The 17,463-nt window shown below is 46.7% G+C and overlaps 1 protein-coding gene across 1 annotated transcript in view; it reads left to right on the forward strand.

The window, feature by feature from the left end:
• The first annotated feature begins 7,780 nt into the window (after window positions 1–7,780).
• The window catches only part of PNPLA2 (patatin like phospholipase domain containing 2), a 56,667-nt gene continuing 46,984 nt past the window's right edge, over window positions 7,781–17,463 (forward strand). The window contains exon 1 of the mRNA XM_006265157.4: window positions 7,781–8,351. Within this exon, the coding sequence (XP_006265219.1) occupies window positions 8,165–8,351 (187 nt within the window). The 5' untranslated portion in view covers window positions 7,781–8,164. The remainder of the gene's footprint in view (window positions 8,352–17,463) is intronic.

Below are 17,463 nucleotides of genomic sequence, written 5' to 3' on the forward strand. Positions count from 1 at the left end.
ACTACTAAAACAAGACTTCATACACCAAAGACTCTGCACAGGCTTACACTCCAAAGACTGCATAGGCCTAGGGAAGTGAAGCTAAACCCTGTTTAAAGAATAGAATCCAGTCACAAAGAACAAGGGTGATTTTGGAAGTATTTAAACCCTTCCAAGGACCAAATGAGTTAAGGGTTTGATCACACTCCACAAAGTCAAGGGGAATCTTGAATGAGAGTTGGATTAGTTTCTAGACAGCTGAAGAAAAACTGTTGTAGTAATTTCTAACATTTAAGAGCTGGAAGCAACCAACCTACTGCCTGTTTTCTTTATGTGCAATAAGATAAAGCACCTTAATAAAATGCAACCTATGTAACAAAAAAGCATCTAAAGAAAATGCTGGGGAAAAACCTTCTCATTGTACGCTTCATGTCCCATGGGCATGAATTAAGCAACTTTTGATGAACACAGAAGCAAGCCAGTAGTGTACATCCTGCTGACACGATGCATTTGACGATTATACATGTTTCTCTGCCCCCTGCCATCTTGCAGGAAAAAAAAATACCAGTAACAAAACCACTGGCTTTGGGGATCACCACTTGGCAAACAAAATAATGACTGTTTATCTCCCAACATTTTCTTATCATCCAACTGATCCAGGAAGTGTTCTGCAAGAACTGCTATTTCCTGGGTTTATTTCAACAGTCTTTGCAACGCTGTGCTGTTTTGTCATGCAATCACTGAGACCTCAGCTGTGTAACTTTGAAGGCCAAAGGCTGAGTGACGTAAATAGCTATGAGATCTGAACTAGTTGTTGATCACAAACAGTACAGCCACTGCATTGTTGTTTTTCAAATACAGTGTGAACCCTGCTGTTTTGCAAAGTGTAGGGAAAGAGGAAGATGAAATGTTAGTCTGAGGGAAAGGCCGGTCTCATGGTCAAAACAATAGCAAGGGGACTGTCAAAATAGCTAAGTTCAAAACCCTGCCCTACCATGAATTTCCTCTGTGATCACGGCTGGGTGGTAGTGGCTTTGCTTTTAGTGTCTCAGCTCCTCCTCTGTGAAACATGGACAGTAGTGATTCCTTTAGCCTTTCCTATGTGGGAAAGCCTGTTTTTGGCACTGACTAAAGTATGCATTTAAACTGCAACAGTTATACTGGTGTTACAGGCAGAAGATAGGGGAGGGTGGCACCTTAAAGACTGACTCATTTAGAAAGGCATAAGCTTTTGCAGGCAACAGCCTGCTTTGTCAGGTGCTATGGTAATGATTCTCAGTCAGGATGCTACAGCATCCTGAGGTGCCTTAAGATCTTTTCAAGGGTGCCACAGCATACCACACAATGTTAGCACTGTTAGGTGTGCAAACATGATTCATGAGATAAACCCAGAGATTTCAAGTAGGAATCCATAATGTGAAAATCATTCTGACCTATAGTGGTCTTCCTAAGTTCTTTGTGACAGAAAAAAATGTTCTCTCATTTTTCTGTAGTCAAAAAATGAGTAAAAAGTAAGACCAGGCATTTTCCAAAGGTGCCTCAAGTCTAATGATGGGTGTTTTGAATTTAAAAAAGGTTGAGAACCACTGAGTTACAGTGTTATAGGGTAAACTAGCCCTTTAAGAGGGCTGAAGCCCAGGCACACCTGTGCCAGATTTAATTTACCTCAGTAGGTAGAGGAGATGGGGACTGAATTTGGATGATAAGGCATGCTGGGGTGGGGAAATACAAAAGCAGTAATGATGGGTAAAAGAATTTCTGGGGTTGGAGTTCTCTAGGGAGCTGGAGTGCCTGAGAATAAAAGCAGTGTAGGATAGTACTATAGAGGAAGTTAGCTAGTCATGTTGTCTGGGGTTTCCAGAGCTCACCATCTCTTGTAAGTGGTGGGTTTAAGCATCCTGGATGCTGTCCCATCTTGAGTGGGTGCATTACTGCTGTGGAGGCTATTTATATGGTTGATCAGCAAGTTGGCGTGCTAATTCCTATGAAGATAAGAGCCTGAAGATAGTGCCCAAGAAAAGGGCATGTTTGGAAGAGCATGTTGTGGAAGGGAAAACAGGTTCATGGGGAAGGATGGCTGACTCTGTCTGTTGATTCCTGGGTGGTATTTAGATTGATACTTGGGGTGTGTTTCTCCCTCTAGAAAGGGAGGGTGTACAAGTTATCTGGATGCCTTAGCTACATCTTTCTGATGCATAGCTGGGGTCATAGGTTACAAAACCTACAACTGATCCATTTACCAACATGAGGTTGCTGCAGTAACTCAGATGGTGAATGGGTGAGAAGAAACAGGTCTGACCTGCACAAGAAGGATGTCTTTTCTCATGCTTGTGTGGGCGGATCTGTGCCATAATTTTGCTGGCAGGACTCATCAGTGCATTCACATCTGCAGCAGGACTCACTAGTGCATTTACATTTGTAGCTGTTCTGTGGTGGCAGAAGTCCTTCTAATCAAGAGTAACACCACTTTTCCCAATGAAAGAGATCTGCTGCTGCTGCCTGGCAGAAGGTGTGTGTGTAGCCCCATGGCTTCTGTTAGCTTTGGCAGCACCTTCAGCAGCTGCTTCCTTCCTGGGGTGCACCTTGCACCTTGCCAACACAGCTGTTGCAAGGCACTTGCGTGGTTCCAGCAGAAGGTATCAAAGGTCATCAAAGTCACGTACATACTCTGGTGACCTACCTTGTACAAGGTACCATCTGCCACCAGAACTGCCAGAGTGGCCCCTTCCCAGCATAGGTGAGACTGGAGATGTCTCTGCTGTGGCTGGGCTGATCTGTTGCTGTCTTAACCAAAGCAGAAGAAAATCTGGACAGGTAGATAAAGGCTGATAAATAGGATCCTTTCCATTGATTTAAATGGGTTTTGTGTCAGGCCCAGAAAGAATTGTCACAGTGAAAGTTTGTTGTTGTATTAATCATCTGTTCCCTTTTCCCCTATGAAAATGGAGCACACAGATGTAAGGATCACCCACCCTGCATCATGCAATCTGTTTCTCTTCGACAAAGTAAACAACAGCCTTAAGTTTGTTGTCACTGCCTTACTCCAGGAAAATTACTTCCATGTAAAGGCAATGTTTTGGAGGCTTCCCTTTGCTACCCCTATGGGTTAGAGATCTCCAGGAAGTGATTTCCCTGGGGAAGGCTGGCTACAGCTCTAGAGCACAAAGCGTGGAGCCTAGTGCTTGTGCTGGATTCTCTGGCAACAAATATGCTAGTTTCTTAAAGAAACAAGTAGGGCCTCTGTCCATCAACTCATTGGAGAAAAGAATCAAGACTATGTAATAGCTTGCATGCTATAATATCCCTGATACCTCCATGATGGTGATACTATATTCAGTGGTCGAGGAAAAGGCCTTAGTGGTCTTCAGCTGGGAGATTGCCAGAGTCTGGGTCATAGGACTAGCCCTTGGCCTCTTTCTCTTGCTGTTGATTGTGTGTGGAGCCTGGAAAGTGGAGAACAGCTCTGACCACTTTTTTGCAAACTGACTTTGTGCCCCCGCTACTAGTTCTCGGGTTAGGGCCCTAACCTTGTGGGTTCTGTGCTTCCACAGTTCCTATTGATGCCAATGTCTGCTGTGGACAGTTGGAAGCATGGAAGCAAGTGGTGGACAGGGGGTGAGTGATGGTAGTGGCAACTGCTGCTGACTCAATACATGACTCCAACAAACTGAGATTTAGAGCTTTTTGGAATGCTCTAAAACCAGTGTGCACTGTGAGAAAATTGTCAACATTGGTGTAACTGAAGAGAGGGAAGAGTATACTTTCTGATGCATAGCTGGGGTCATAGATTTCTCAGAAACAGCCCCTCCTTCCCCAGTGTGACCTTATTTTATAATTATTTTTAGTTTATTATTTATTTTCTTATTTGAATATGGCCAGCATGGTGGAGTGGGAAGCAAGCAGGGGTGTGTGTGGGGGGAAAGGTAGAGTACTTGGGAGGAGGGATACCCAGATCCAGGATGGGGGAGCGGGGAATAGACCTCAGCTGGAGATTGGGACTTAATAAAAATGAAGGGCCTGGGATGAGAACCTGTAAGTGGAGGAGAAAGGAATGAGGAGCTGCAGAAGGAGATGAGACTGGACAGCAGCAGAAGATCTGCAGAAAGATCTGTAACTGCTAGAACACAAGTCTCCAGAGCCTGAAAAGGAACCAAGAATTCCCCCAGTCCCACCATTCCTCTGTGGCCACAAAATACCTATGAAACCTACTGACCAAATGTATGCCTCATGCCCAGCTAGTGCTGGTCCATATAAAGTATAACAACCTGCTGCTAATTACTCGCCAAGATCAAGTGGTAGAGGCCTGTATGGTGGATCTGAAGGTTAACATCCACTTGATTCATCAGCTGGATGGCAGTAGAAAACACATGATAAAATCCTGTTTTTGTAGGATTTGTGTTTTGCTTTTTTTTAAAACAAAACAAAACTAGTAAGTCGCACATGCACATCAAACATTATTAGATTGCAAATTTAAGTGCTCAGTAGTTGCGAAATGCCAAAATTAAGGTTTCCTGAGCAATCTTAATTTGGTTACCTATTATGTGTGTTTATTTTGATCTTCCCCAGGACTCCAGTTCTTGAGCTGAATTAGGGTTGTGTAGCAAAGAAGACTGTTCTCTGTAGATCCCTTGCCTTATTTCTTGCAGAAGGAGATGTTTAAGGATGCAGGGATTTCAGGAAGAGCAAGGATGGCATTGTGGTTATAATAGTATTTGGACCTGATCTCTGCCTCTGTCACAGACATCCTGTGTGATGCTGGGCAAGTCACTTAAACTAGACCTCTTGTGGTGGTGTGTTCCTTGCTTTCTGCTGGTCCAAACTCAGACTCAACAGTCCAATTGGCTAGAAGTGCTGAGCACTGGCGACTGTGATTGAAGTCACTGGGAGATAGGCTTTGAATATGTAAAATGTTGGATACTGCTCAATACTTTAAAAGATTGGGCATAGGTGTTGGGCACCTGAAATAGTTTGTCTACTTAAAGATAGTATTGTTGTGTGTGCGCATCACAAAGTCAAATAAGGACTTGACAGCTACCCACAATCCTGCTCTTTGTAACATTAGCATGCTTGATTCTGTGGCTTTAATGTGATGGCTTAATGTGTACACATGCTTTTTTGTTTGTAATGTAGTTTTATTAGGTATAATAATTAGGCCTGTGCAAAGCAATAAGTATTTGCTCTGGATTTGGGTTCAGCTGATTTGGAGGGTCAGTGATTTGATTTGGTGATTCAAATCACTGTCCCGATTTCAATTCTGCTGATTTGAATCTGGAAATTCAGCCATAGACTATACAGGCAGCAATCCTCAACGACTGGACACAGCTGCCTCCACCTGGCAAATGTGGGGGGGGCAGATCAACGCTCCCACAGCAAGGGAGGGATTGGGGCTGGGACAAGCTGCCCAGCCAGGGCGTGGGACTTGAGGGAGGGGGGCTCCCACCACGGCGCACTGCCAGTCCAGGAGCACTCTTCCAGTGACTCCTCTGGTGGCTCTTGCACGCAGTGGCAGGAGCCCCCCTCCCCAAGTCTTGAGCTCCCCCACCCCAGCTGGGCAGCTTTCTCCCCGTCCCTATCCCTCCCTTGCTGTGGGGGCATTGATCTGCCTCCATCCCCCCCACATCCTTCCCCTTCCCCCTCTGCCCACCACAACAGATTTACCAGCTGGAGGCAGCATCATGGAGGACTGCTGCCTGTATAGTCTATGGTCAAATCTCCGAGTCTCTCCGAATCGATTTGGACCTTTCAATGGGTCCCCTGGTTTGATTCAGATTCAGAGATTCGGCCGCTGAATCTCCTTTGAATTGAATTGGCTACCCAAATGATGTATAGCAGTGGGGGTGCCAACCTTTTTGGCCAGTGTGCCACAAATTAAGCCCTGCGTTCTCCCTCCCACCCTGATTCCCCTCTCCCTGCCTGATCTACTGCTCTGCTTGCTTCTTCCTGACCTACGTTCCCTGCCTGACCTGCTGTTCTGCTTTCTACCCCTCTCCAATCTGCCACATGCAGAAGCTGCCTGTGGATCTTGTGGCATATGTACTGCATGTCGGCTGCCCCCGATATATATAGGATGTGTAGTCCTCCTGCCTCGGCCACTATTGCTACATCAACTGTGCTCCTGGTGGAGGGTGATGTATGTTTTTCAGAGACTGGTCATCACCCTGCTGCTCTGCAGGGATGCTGGGGCTGGGTGCAGGTGCTAAGAGCTACAGGGAGCAAAAATTATGTAGGAGGGCATATTATCTTCAAGTGGGTTCATGGGCACCATTAAGATCCAACACCACAGCCCTGCAGTTTCCTGCACTCCCCCACCAGCCTGCCTTACTCTCTCACTCCATTGCTGTTCTCAAACAAACAAAAAAATCCTTTAAAAATCAGTTTGAATGGGAAATTGTGAAACAAATCATCCACAAACTAGATTGTGTTAACTATCATTGTGCCCCTTTATAAATCCATGGTGTGTCCAACCAATCCTTGAATACTATGCCCAGTTCTGGTCCTCAAACCTCAAAAAGGACATAGAAGGGCAACAGGGATGATTAGTGGTATGGAGGGCTTTCCATATGAGGAGAGATTAAAGAAGCTGGGTCTGCTCAGTTAAGAAAAGACACTTACGGGGGGACATGATAAGGGTTTACAGAATACTAAATGGTGAAGATAAAGTAGATAGGGGTTTATTATTTATTACTCTCACACACAACACAAGAACTAGGGGTCCCTAAATTAAATTAATAGGCACTAAGTTTAAAACTAACACAAGGAATTTCTTTCCCCCAGTGTATCATTCAAGCGTGGAACTCCCTGCCATCATGTGCTGTGGAAGCTGCCAATTCAGCCAGATTCACAAAGGGATGGGACAAACTCTTGGAGAAAAGAGGCATTAGGCACTATGGAGTACAGGAGGTAGCGGTGCAGCCTCTGAATTAGAACTTCCACAACTTAAATGCTGGAGGCTGCACGCGAGAGAGGAGCTGTGGGAACAAAACCCTGGTTATGCCCAGCTCCCTCTCCCTTTCAGCATCTGCTCTCTGTCCCTCTAGGACACAAGCCGATTTGTTGCCACTGTAACAGGGAAGTCTGGGCAGGATGGAGCGAAGGTCTAATCCAGGAAATGGCAGCACCTATGTTCTTATGGCTTAAACCAGGATTCTTATCACATTCCCTGGCTATGCTTTGGTGACCCTCCTGTGTTCCTACAGGTTTGCTGCTGTTTGCTTTACTCTCCTAGCCCTGCCCTCCTCCCCTCTTTGACCTCCCCCGACTTTTCTTTTGTACTCTATATTCTCTTTCCTCCTCCTAGTCTGCTTTCTGCCCCTCCCTTTACTGCTTCTGAGGAAATGAACTGGGGTTCATAAAAGCTTGTGTCCTGTGTGTGTGCATGGGTATCTGTGTGTGTGTGGGTGGGTATCTGTATGTGTGTGCGCATGGGGGCTGGGGTGGTATCTGTATCTATGTGTGTGTGTATTCTCTTTCCTCCCTGTAGTCTGCTTTCTGCCCCTCCTTTACTGCCTCTGAGGACGTGAACTTGGGTTCACAAAAGCCTGTGTCCTGTATGTCTGTGTGTGTGTGTGCACACGCATGTGCAGTGGGGGGGGGGCATGTGCATCTGTGTGTGTGTATTCTCTTTCCTCCCTGTAGTCTGCTTTCTGCCCCTCTTTTTGCTGCCTCTGAGGAAGTGAGCTTGGGTTCACAAAAGCTTGTGTCCTGTGCGTGTGTATCTGTATGCGTGTGCGCGCGCGGGGGGTATCTGTGCGCATGTGTGTATATATCTTAGTCTAGAAGAGCGCCCACGCGCCCTGCCTTCTGACTTCCTTCCTCTCCGCCCAGAGCCCGGGGCCCAGGAGCCGCTCAGCCTGGCCCCAGCCGGCCAGCTGCGCCTCCCAGGGCTGCGGCGCCGGCGGCCCGGCCTAGCCCGGCCGCTCTCCTCCCGCCTGTTTTCCTCGCGCCGGCTTGGCTGAGCCCGGCGCCCGAGGCCGCGTCCCCTCGCCCTTGGCCGCGGATTGGTGCCGGAGCCGCTGAGCCGCCCCTCCCCGCGCCCGCCGCGGCCCCATATAGGCGCTTCCCTCCCACTCTCGCCAGTCGCCTGATCGGGGAGGTGTGGCTGTGGATTCGCTCTCTCAGAGGGCTGGTTCCCGGGGCTCTGTCCTCTCCCGCCGCCAACAGCACCATTGACCTCCGGCTCGCCGAGATGTTCCCCCCGGACTCGAGCTGGAATATCTCCTTCGCGGGCTGTGGCTTCCTGGGGGTCTATCACATCGGCGTGGCTAGCTGTCTCCAGGAGCGGGCCCCCTTCCTGGTGGCTAACGCCAAGAACATCTATGGGGCTTCGGCTGGAGCCCTCACGGCCACGGCGCTGGTTGCTGGAGCCTGCCTGGGTAAGGGGGTAGAGGGGGGCCTGTAACCTGCCCCTGCTCTGGGGGGCTTTGGGGTCCTGTAATTCATCTCTGCTCTGGGGTGGTGGTGGCAGGGGTTGTCCTATAACATGCCCTTGCTCTGTGGTGTTGGGGGATCTCATAACCCATCCCTGCTCTGGGGGGGGGGTGTCCTGTAACCTGCCCCTGTTCTGGGGTGCTGGGGCAGCCTGAAACCCATCCCTGCTCTGGGGTGGTGGTGCTGGGTGTATTCTGTAACCTGCCCCTGCTCTGGGGTGCTGGGTGATCCCATAACCCATCCCTGTACAGGGGTGGGGGTGGTTCTGTAATTGGCCCCTGCTCTGGGGTGCTGGGGGGTCCTGTAACTTGCCCCCTTTGGGGGTCACTGTGTGGGTGTCTGGAGGAGCCTTCTTGTCCTTGACATGCTACTAGATCACACCTAAAAGGGAGGTGGGTCCTAGCAGGGAAAGGGTTAAGGATGTCTGGGGAGACCAAGGGGAAGCTCTTTCTTTTTTCCCGGGGGACACACGCTAACATGCAAACTTCCGCCTTCAGGAAGGTGACTCCTGCTAAAAGGGAAGAAACCCACCCCTGTCGCGCATCTGTTTCTTTCCTGTGCATATAGAAGCTCTGGGGGATATGGCTGGTCTTTTGAGCAGAAGGGTGGCTGATCTAAACAGGGCTACTATGTGGCTTGCCTAGCACAGAACCAGTTAGTGTCTGTTCTGGAATAAAACCCACTTTGTCCCCCTCACAGAGTGTAGGGCAAGTACACAATGATTGTTATGCCAGGAGGACAAAAAAAAAAAAGGTCTGCCCAGAAATTCTTCTGGAATAAGTACATCCCTGATGGAAGAGCTGGTCCCAAGCAGCTTTGCTGGTTAGTTTCACCCGTCCCCTCATTCTGTGTACATGCGGCATCTGTGACGCACTGGGGTCCTGATTTTGTTTGGGGCCTCAAGGTGCTACTTTAAATGTGTGTATGTGGGTGGGCAGGGGAAGGAATCCATCTAATTGTCATCTCTTGGTACACTTACTTTTCTGCTTTCTCGCTGGAGGAAGACCTATCTAATATCTGGATTAGCTAGAACAGATTTTACTCTATTTTAAATATTTTATTTATTTATTTTATACATATATACATTTATTTAAATAGGGTGAAGTCTGTTCCAGCTATTCTCCTCTTCCACTGTGCACTTATAAAATTTTTCTCTTAGCTGTGAAATTGTAGAGATCTAGATTTGAGGCTCTTGAATTACCTTGCAACAAGAGCAGTGGTAGGAAGAAATGTTGCAGTTTTCTGCTTTCTTTCTCTTTCATGTGTATCTGCATCTATAAGATGACTACTGCTCTGTATTCCACTGAAATGCATCCTTGTGGGGTCTGTGTGATTATGCACAGTCATATTATACACAGACTAAATACAGAGAAATAAAGTGAAAACAGCCACTATTAATGTGTTGCTCCCAGTGTGAATCTACTATTTGGCTAAATATGGGACAGTTATTCAACCTGGCTGCTGTGAGAGCCTTTTAAGGGTGCCTTGGGGATGTTGTGAAATGTTTGCACTGTTCAGTGTACAGACACTTACACATGATTCAGAAGATTAAATCCAGGGTTTTCATATAGAAATCCAGAGTGCCAAACATGTTCTGAGCTGCTCTGGGCTGGGCTTTTTGCAACAGAAGAATTGCTCTGTTATTTTTCTGTAGTCAAAAAATGAGTGAAAGCTAAGAGCTGGCATTTTCTGAGTGCCTTGCATCTAAAAAAAAAAAAAAAAAAGTTGAGAGCTGTGGGAGTCATAACCAATTACTAGAGTTGGTTTTAAAAGAACAACTCATCTGTTAATAAGTTCTCTGTGGACTTACTTCAGAGCATTGACATACAGATGTAGAAAGATGCCTGTCAGCTTTAGGTCAGGACCGTTGTTGATGTTTGCTTACAGTGGAGTCAGTACTTCCGCAGCTTTGTTTTTAATAGGCTTCAGCTTATGCAACTGGAACTGGATTTTGCTATTTTGGTGCATCACTACAATGCCGGCCTTTACATGATTTCTCTCCAAAGATCAGTACAGCCTGTGTTCTGTGGCAGCTGGTATTTGCTGTGCATTCATGGTGCTGAAATAGAACACAACTTCAGTGCTATGTCAGACAGGAAATTAAATGCAGGATTGTGTTGAACTCCTGCTGGGCTGTTTTTTTGGTTCATAATGACAAGCTGCGAGCAAAAAGATCCAGCTTTTTACCTTGGTGGTGGTGGTTTTGGAGACATAAAACAGATGAATTAATTAATAGCCTATTGTGGCCAGCAGCAAGGGACTGGAGACAGTGTAATGTACTAGGGGTGTGAGTTAGGCCACCTACACCAATCAGTATCAGGACATAGTTTTCCATGTCTCTGTCCCTTCTCAGAGTTTAAGGGAAATATAACTCTACAAAGGGTCTCCAGCACAGGTGCCTGAGCTTGCATGCCTTGCTTAATGTGTGCAAGGGAAAACGGCTATGTGAAATGGTATGGCGCCCTGTGAATTGTCATTCCCAAACTGTGTGCAAGACCTTGTAATACAGAGACTGCTCCATGATGCCATGTCCAAAGTGTCCAGGATAGCTTAGTTGTGTGGATTACACTGCTGGCTGCACCTCCTGTCCCTTTCCAAGGAAGAAATGTTGTGGTGCGCCTTGCGGGTCATACATATTTATATAGAACTTGGAAAAACTCAAGGGTGTGTGCCACCATTGAGGCATGTTTTGGCCTCAGTAGTGAAGGGGTTTAACACTGGCTTAAAAGCATCTGTCCTTTCAGACTTGGTAATGGTCACATTCTAAATCTAGACAAAATTAAAACTGTCTTTGTGGCTTGCTCTCCTCTTCCCCTCCTCCTGAGTTGCAGATGTGGCATAATAAGAGCCACTTTTCTTTGACTGTGTTGGAATCCATAATGGGTGAGAGGTCCCATTTCCCCTCTCTTGTTCCTCCTACAGACCACATGACTTTCCACAAGGATGACAGGCCTGACTACGCTTGCTTCCTATGGCTTTTCAAGCAGTTGCCAGCAGGGACTTTCTTAACTTACTGGGTGGAGAGGAAGAGTATAAAGGCCACTTAGGCCACTGTCTCGGGAAAGCTCTAGGTCAGCAGTTCCCAATCTGTGGTATGGGTACCACCGGTGGTATGCAGACAACTTGTGAGTAGTACACATTAACAGATTTATTATAATTACCTTGTATGACAAAAAAATTGCTGGTGGTTCTTAAGGTCGTATCATTTTAAATTGGTAGTGTGCAATCTGTCAGAGTTTGGGAACTGCTGCTCTAGGGTATAGCACTGTTCCAGATACCATTTGTCCCAATGAAGGGGGATGGGATTGCATCCCTTGGAGGGATTCACCTAGGGAGAGCTGCCAGGGACTCCGGCAGGGTGCTTCTCTGTCTGCCAGCTTTATTTGGTGTTTGGTTTTTTTGGTGGGTTTTTTTTGGTGGTGGGACAAGTGGCTTCTGCTTTTGAGCTGCATTGACAGCCTCTCATGGGGGAGACGTATAGTGGAAACAAGTGGTAGGATAGTAGGAATTCCTTGGTGCCACTTCCCACCTTTGTCATGCACAACTTTTTGTAGCTCCAAGCCAGTCACTACTGCCTTATTTGTTCCTTCTTTATATCCCAGTAGCACCCACATTGTGCTAAGTGCCATCCATGTATCTAGACACTACGCTCCAGTTTGGATGGGTGCTTCTGAACTAGAATTACGGTTAATTTGCCTGTTTCCTGCAGGGTGTTGGGATCACCCTACACCTGTGAGAATGGACTCTAATGGATCTGGAGTCATAAAGATGTGCTTACTGATGCCAATTTAGACAAGCCCTTCCAAACGTTCTTGGGTGGCTAGAACTTGATCTGGACATGACTGTTTCTCTAGCTGTGTTTAAAACTCTATGGCTTCTGTACTGTTCCCAGACAGAAATAGAAGCCCAAGTTGCTGATTCAGTTTGCTGCCAAAAGTGAAAGTAGCTTTTGTACCCAGCTGGGACATGATATCTTTGTCCTTTGTCTATGCCTAAAGTTTTCTGATTCGGTGAACCTCAGATTGGGGTTCAGAAGGATAGACCTGTGGGTGGATTGAGTCATTGTCGGGGGAGGAATTAATCAAGAAAATTGCAAGCAACTGCACTCATCAGGCAAACCATAGCAAAAAATGTTTGAAGACTGTACAGCCTATGCAGGGTACTTGTGGTCCTAAGAGTGGCTAGCTGGTGCAGTAACAGATTGTCTGTATGGGGCTTTGGGTGCCAGCTGGTCTTCAGTTTGGGATGTCCTCCATGTACTGAAGCAGAGTGCTCCATTATGTATTTTAATTGCACCCTTTCTTTTGAAGGATGAGGAGCAGAGGGTGTTTCATGGAAGCCCTACCTCGGTTTGCCTGCAGAAAAGATTAAAGCTATTGTGTATCTATCTCGATTATGAACTCAGCAGGACCCCATCATATGGTGTTAAATGCTTTCTGGGAGGGGAGGGGATTGTCTTCTATTTCTGAATATTCTGTCTGACTTTTTGTTCCTCTCCATGGGGACTTGATAAAGGTTAGATCCTTGTTGATGATGCTGGGCTTGAAATCCCACTCCAGACTTCCTGCAGATAAGCTAGGGGCAACCTCTTCAAGTGAATGGTGTGCTTCAGCATGTTACCATTGTGGTCTCTCTCTCGGTTGTTGGGCTGTCTAGGTTGTTTTGGGCTTTCTCTCTGCTACCTAAATTAAGAGCACTTTATTATTGGTGATAGGGGTATGGTGGCAGGGCAGCTAAGATGTCCTGTTGTGGTTTTGGAGACATGAGTTCAAACCTTGTTCTGGACTCATGCCATAGGCTAACCCTAATTTCCCCATGCTGTAAGTGATACTAGGCCATTCAGGTTGGGGAGCTGAAGGCAACCGGATGTCATGCCAGCCTTGTGTACTGCTGGCTAAAAAAACTGGTCAGTCCAATGGATTATTAAGATCAGATGGACCTCCTTTTCTTATTGTTGGCCCTATAGCAATACCCAGTTTCAGGACCCTATAGTGCTTGAAACTCTACATGCATAGGACTGAAGTCCTTGCCCAGCTTACTTCCAGGTGCAAAGTGGTACAGGTGGGCAAGGAACACATGAGAGCAGGGCAAAGGTTGAGAATGCAAGGTTGTCTGTACTATTTAAGTTCTCTGAACAAGAGGTATTAGGGAGTCATGAATGGGCTCTCATCCAGACCATGTTTGGTTAGGCAGTGTGCTATGAGCATTGCTGTAGGCTGTGGGGATTTGAGACTTCTGAGAAAGTAGCTGCTTCTTCATGAGAATCCTCTTATGGCAAACTTGGATGTAGAGAGGGACCATGCAGAGTGCCAACTATTTTCAAGACACTGCAATGGACAAACTACAGTTTTCTTGGAGTTGGGGGAGGGGACAAATGAACCTGTTACCACAGCGGTTATAGAGTTCAGGACTTGAGTAAGTCTGTGCCTTAAGCTCAGGCTCCTATATTGTGGCTTTTGGGGTACTAGGTGTTTGTAGGTAGATCCCTGTAAACACCTAGTATCCCCAAAGGTTTGTCTGTTTGCAGATGGATAGATCCCTACAAAGGCCCTAGTGCAGAGAGACAGATCCATTGATTTACAAGGTCCCTTCCAGCCCCTAACAATCTATGAATCCCACTGGGCAGGTAACTGAGAATTCATTATGCATAAGGTTTTTTTGATATCTTCTGCTCATCATGCCTACAGAACCTTACTTGCCTAAATAAATCCTCAAGTCTATGGTCCTTGTTGCATAAATAGAAGCTGTTCACGTGAGTGTGTAGGATTGGTCCTTCCACTCTAACTAAAATGTGGCCATCTCCAGGTTGGTGATCAGGGAATAACCGTCTTAAACAGCGGGGAAGCAGAGATCAACAAACTCTGGGCATGGACGTCGGGATGAAGCTTTATCCCTGTTGTCACAGGAACTTTATCACAGAGTAGAGAAATCCTTTGTTCAAGGTCTTGCTGAGTCTTCTTCCAGTGAATCTCATGGAACTTGATGCTTGTACTTTTGAAGGATGAAGGCTTCAAACTCATGTTCCTGGAATCTGAACACAGGGTTCAAGGGAAACTTGGCATTTGAAAACTGATGCTTGTGCTGCTCAGCCATCCTTTCTGTCATATTGCCAACTTATCACCATTTCCAGTATTCCATAGCAGGCCATCATAATCTTCTGTGCAGCATGGCAAATGCAGAGCAGCTTAGCTGAACCATCTACTTTTTAAGGATGGGGTAGTTTCATTGCATGCTGAAGCTTTTTTTTTTTCCTTGGGTAGAAAAATGCTATGTGTGGGAGTCTTAACTGTTCTTTTGAAGCCGTTCCCACCATGAAAAATCTTGTGTAGGTGCCAAATCAACATATGCAAAGGAGGCCACGGCTTGCTTGGGTATGATGATGTTTGCTCATGACATTCTTTTGAAGGGTCATCCTTAGGTGAGAGAAGGTGCAAGGATTTTATTGGTGCCTTAGTAAAGACTTTTGTCCCAACCTTAATCCAGGGGTCAGTTATGACTATCTGGTATTTGGGTACATGCTGTCAGGTGATCATACAAGTTGCCATGTGACCATGAGCAATAACATAGCTCATCACCAGAGTCTTTCAGGGGCAGCATTTTTGTTGAGTTTAACTGAGGTCAATGAGCAACAATGGCCTTACCAAAAGGCATATTTTACTGAGATCATGTGCACAGGAGGCTGAGGCCATGGCGTATAGAAAATATATGCAGGCTCAGCTCACTTTATTGGGATCATGCCAGCTTCTACCAACTGCCCTGTGACCTGTGAAGTCCAGGTTGGGAGGAGACCTCTTTTTGGAAAGAGAAAAAGCCTTTGCCTGACGAGTAAACTGCAGTTTATACCTGTAACGGGGTAGTCATGGGGTGTGGATGGCTTTGTTACCCAGTGAAGAACTCATGGCAAAGTAGTAACTTGTGTTGGTGAGGGACCAGGAATGTTTCAGAAAAAGGAGAGGCCCATTCTCAAGGGCCTTTTAACTTAAAGTGACTGCTAAGGCCTTGCCTAAACCAGAAAAGTTACATTGACTGCACTCCTTCATCTGCCCTTCCCCACTAGATTTCAAAAGCACTCTAGTCATACATATACACATTCTTTCTCTTTTGTGGTGAGGAGTAGGAAAGGAAGCATTAATGTAGCCTACTGTAGAGGTGATCACTGGGGCCTCAAATGCTGATACCAACCTAAATGCACCTGGTGCACAATGAAAACTGGCAGCTGCTTTAGTTGATCAATACTGACTGACACTTCTTGTGACACTATCCGTGTATCTCTGTCCTGTCTCCTTCCTTCTCTCCAGATGGAGGTTCATGGGAGAAGCTAAGCTGAGGGGGAAGAGCAAGGCTCCATATGCTTGAGGTGAAGAGAGATTACTATATTCACTCAAATCTAAGATGACCCTGAATTTTTAAGGAACCTCCTGCCAATAATTGGATTCTGTACATGGAAAATGTGGTGTTTTGTTTTTTTAACAAACAAACAAACAAACAAAAAAAGTATAACTCTTCCATGTATAGAATCTAATTATTGGAGGGTTGTGTGGTGGGTGTTTGTGTTTTTTTGGTTTTTTTTTCATCCCCTGCCACTGGTGCAAGGGGGCAGGCAGTGTGGGGAAGGTCAAGCAGCTTGCTCTCTGCTTGTGCCTGCCCCCCCTGCCTATCTCCTCCATCCTCTGTTCCCTGCTTCCCCCACTCCCAACCCTTGCTCTGTACCAGCAGGCTCCATCTCCATTGTAGCCTGGGATATTGAGCATGGCCCAGCCTCCATAGCAGCCATGTAGGCTGGAGCTGTGCTCAGGGCCTAGGCTGGAGCTGTGCTCAGGGCCTACCATTTCAGAGCAAGGGGAATTGGGGAAGAGAGAGGGGTGGGTGGTGGAGCAGGGATGGCAGGGTGCAAAGGCAAGGGCAGGGGCAGTAACTGGCCAGACACTGGGTAGGGACTGGAGTCTGAGTCACAGCACCTTCCTGCTGCCCCATGGCCCTCATGCTTGATTCTAAGAAAAGGGGCTCTTCTGTCCATGTAAGAGAGAAGGCAGGGGCAGAAGCAGGATTGAACAGAGGTGGAGGGTCTGAGGTGGAAAAGTAAATCTGTGGGTCTTTAGTATGAAGATCAGGTGGCAAGCAGGGAGGCCTTGGTTGGAGCCAGGTAGTGTAGGGGGAGAAGACAGGACCCGGACTTGGATCTAACTTCCTTATGTTGAGGATGCAGGGTGTTTTTGTCTTGTCTTTTTTTTTTTTTTTGTCCTATATCTACTTGGTAAGAATCCTTCACTCACTCAGTGGGATCACTTTGCATCTATTCTACAGAGGCGCCAGCTAGAATTTACAAAGCAGTGGAGATGCTACCTTTCTCTGATCATGTCTTTTCTGGGTCTCCAAGTGAGCAGTGCATCTGAAGCGGTGCTTTCCTGTCCTGCTGCTGAATGGCATGGGGCTTGGCTCATAAGGAGGTATAGCTAGGGGAAGGTACATGTCTGAGAGGCTGGATAGCACATGTTATGGGGAGGCCAAGTAGCTATCTTTGGTCAAAGATGTTTTCCAGCAGTTCCTGGTCAGAATTGTTACTGCTCCACTGATGGAGCAGGTGGGTCCGAGCTCTATCCAGCACAGCATCCAGCTTGCTTTCTGCCCCCAACTTGGCTGTGTATGTCATTAGGGACATCAGTCAAAAGGACTGGGCATTTGGGTCTGAATGAGTGCATGCTTGTACTGTAGGAAGCTGAAATATTGAACAAGTTTCTTTCTCCAACCAACATTTGTGCATCCTCTTAACAGGCAGAAAAGTGACTGAACAAGACAAGGGGCACCCTGAACAGTGTTCCAGACTGACTGTTGCATGATCAAGGGTGGTGGGGTAGGGTTTTGACTTGTCTTTATTTCAGTCTCTCTGTCTGTAACATGAAGAGGATGATGATTACTTGCCCCTTCTTTCTCCTTCCATGCCCCCTTCCCCAACCCTTTCATTAGTTCCTTGTAAGATACTGTAGGCCTTTACAGAAAGGGTCTTTTCCCATCTGTCTGCCTTAGAAGTACATGCAATTCAGATTACATTTGAAAGGC

The sequence above is a fragment of the Alligator mississippiensis genome, chromosome 2, assembly GCF_030867095.1.
Source record: "Alligator mississippiensis isolate rAllMis1 chromosome 2, rAllMis1, whole genome shotgun sequence".
Lineage (NCBI taxonomy): Eukaryota > Metazoa > Chordata > Crocodylia > Alligatoridae > Alligator > Alligator mississippiensis.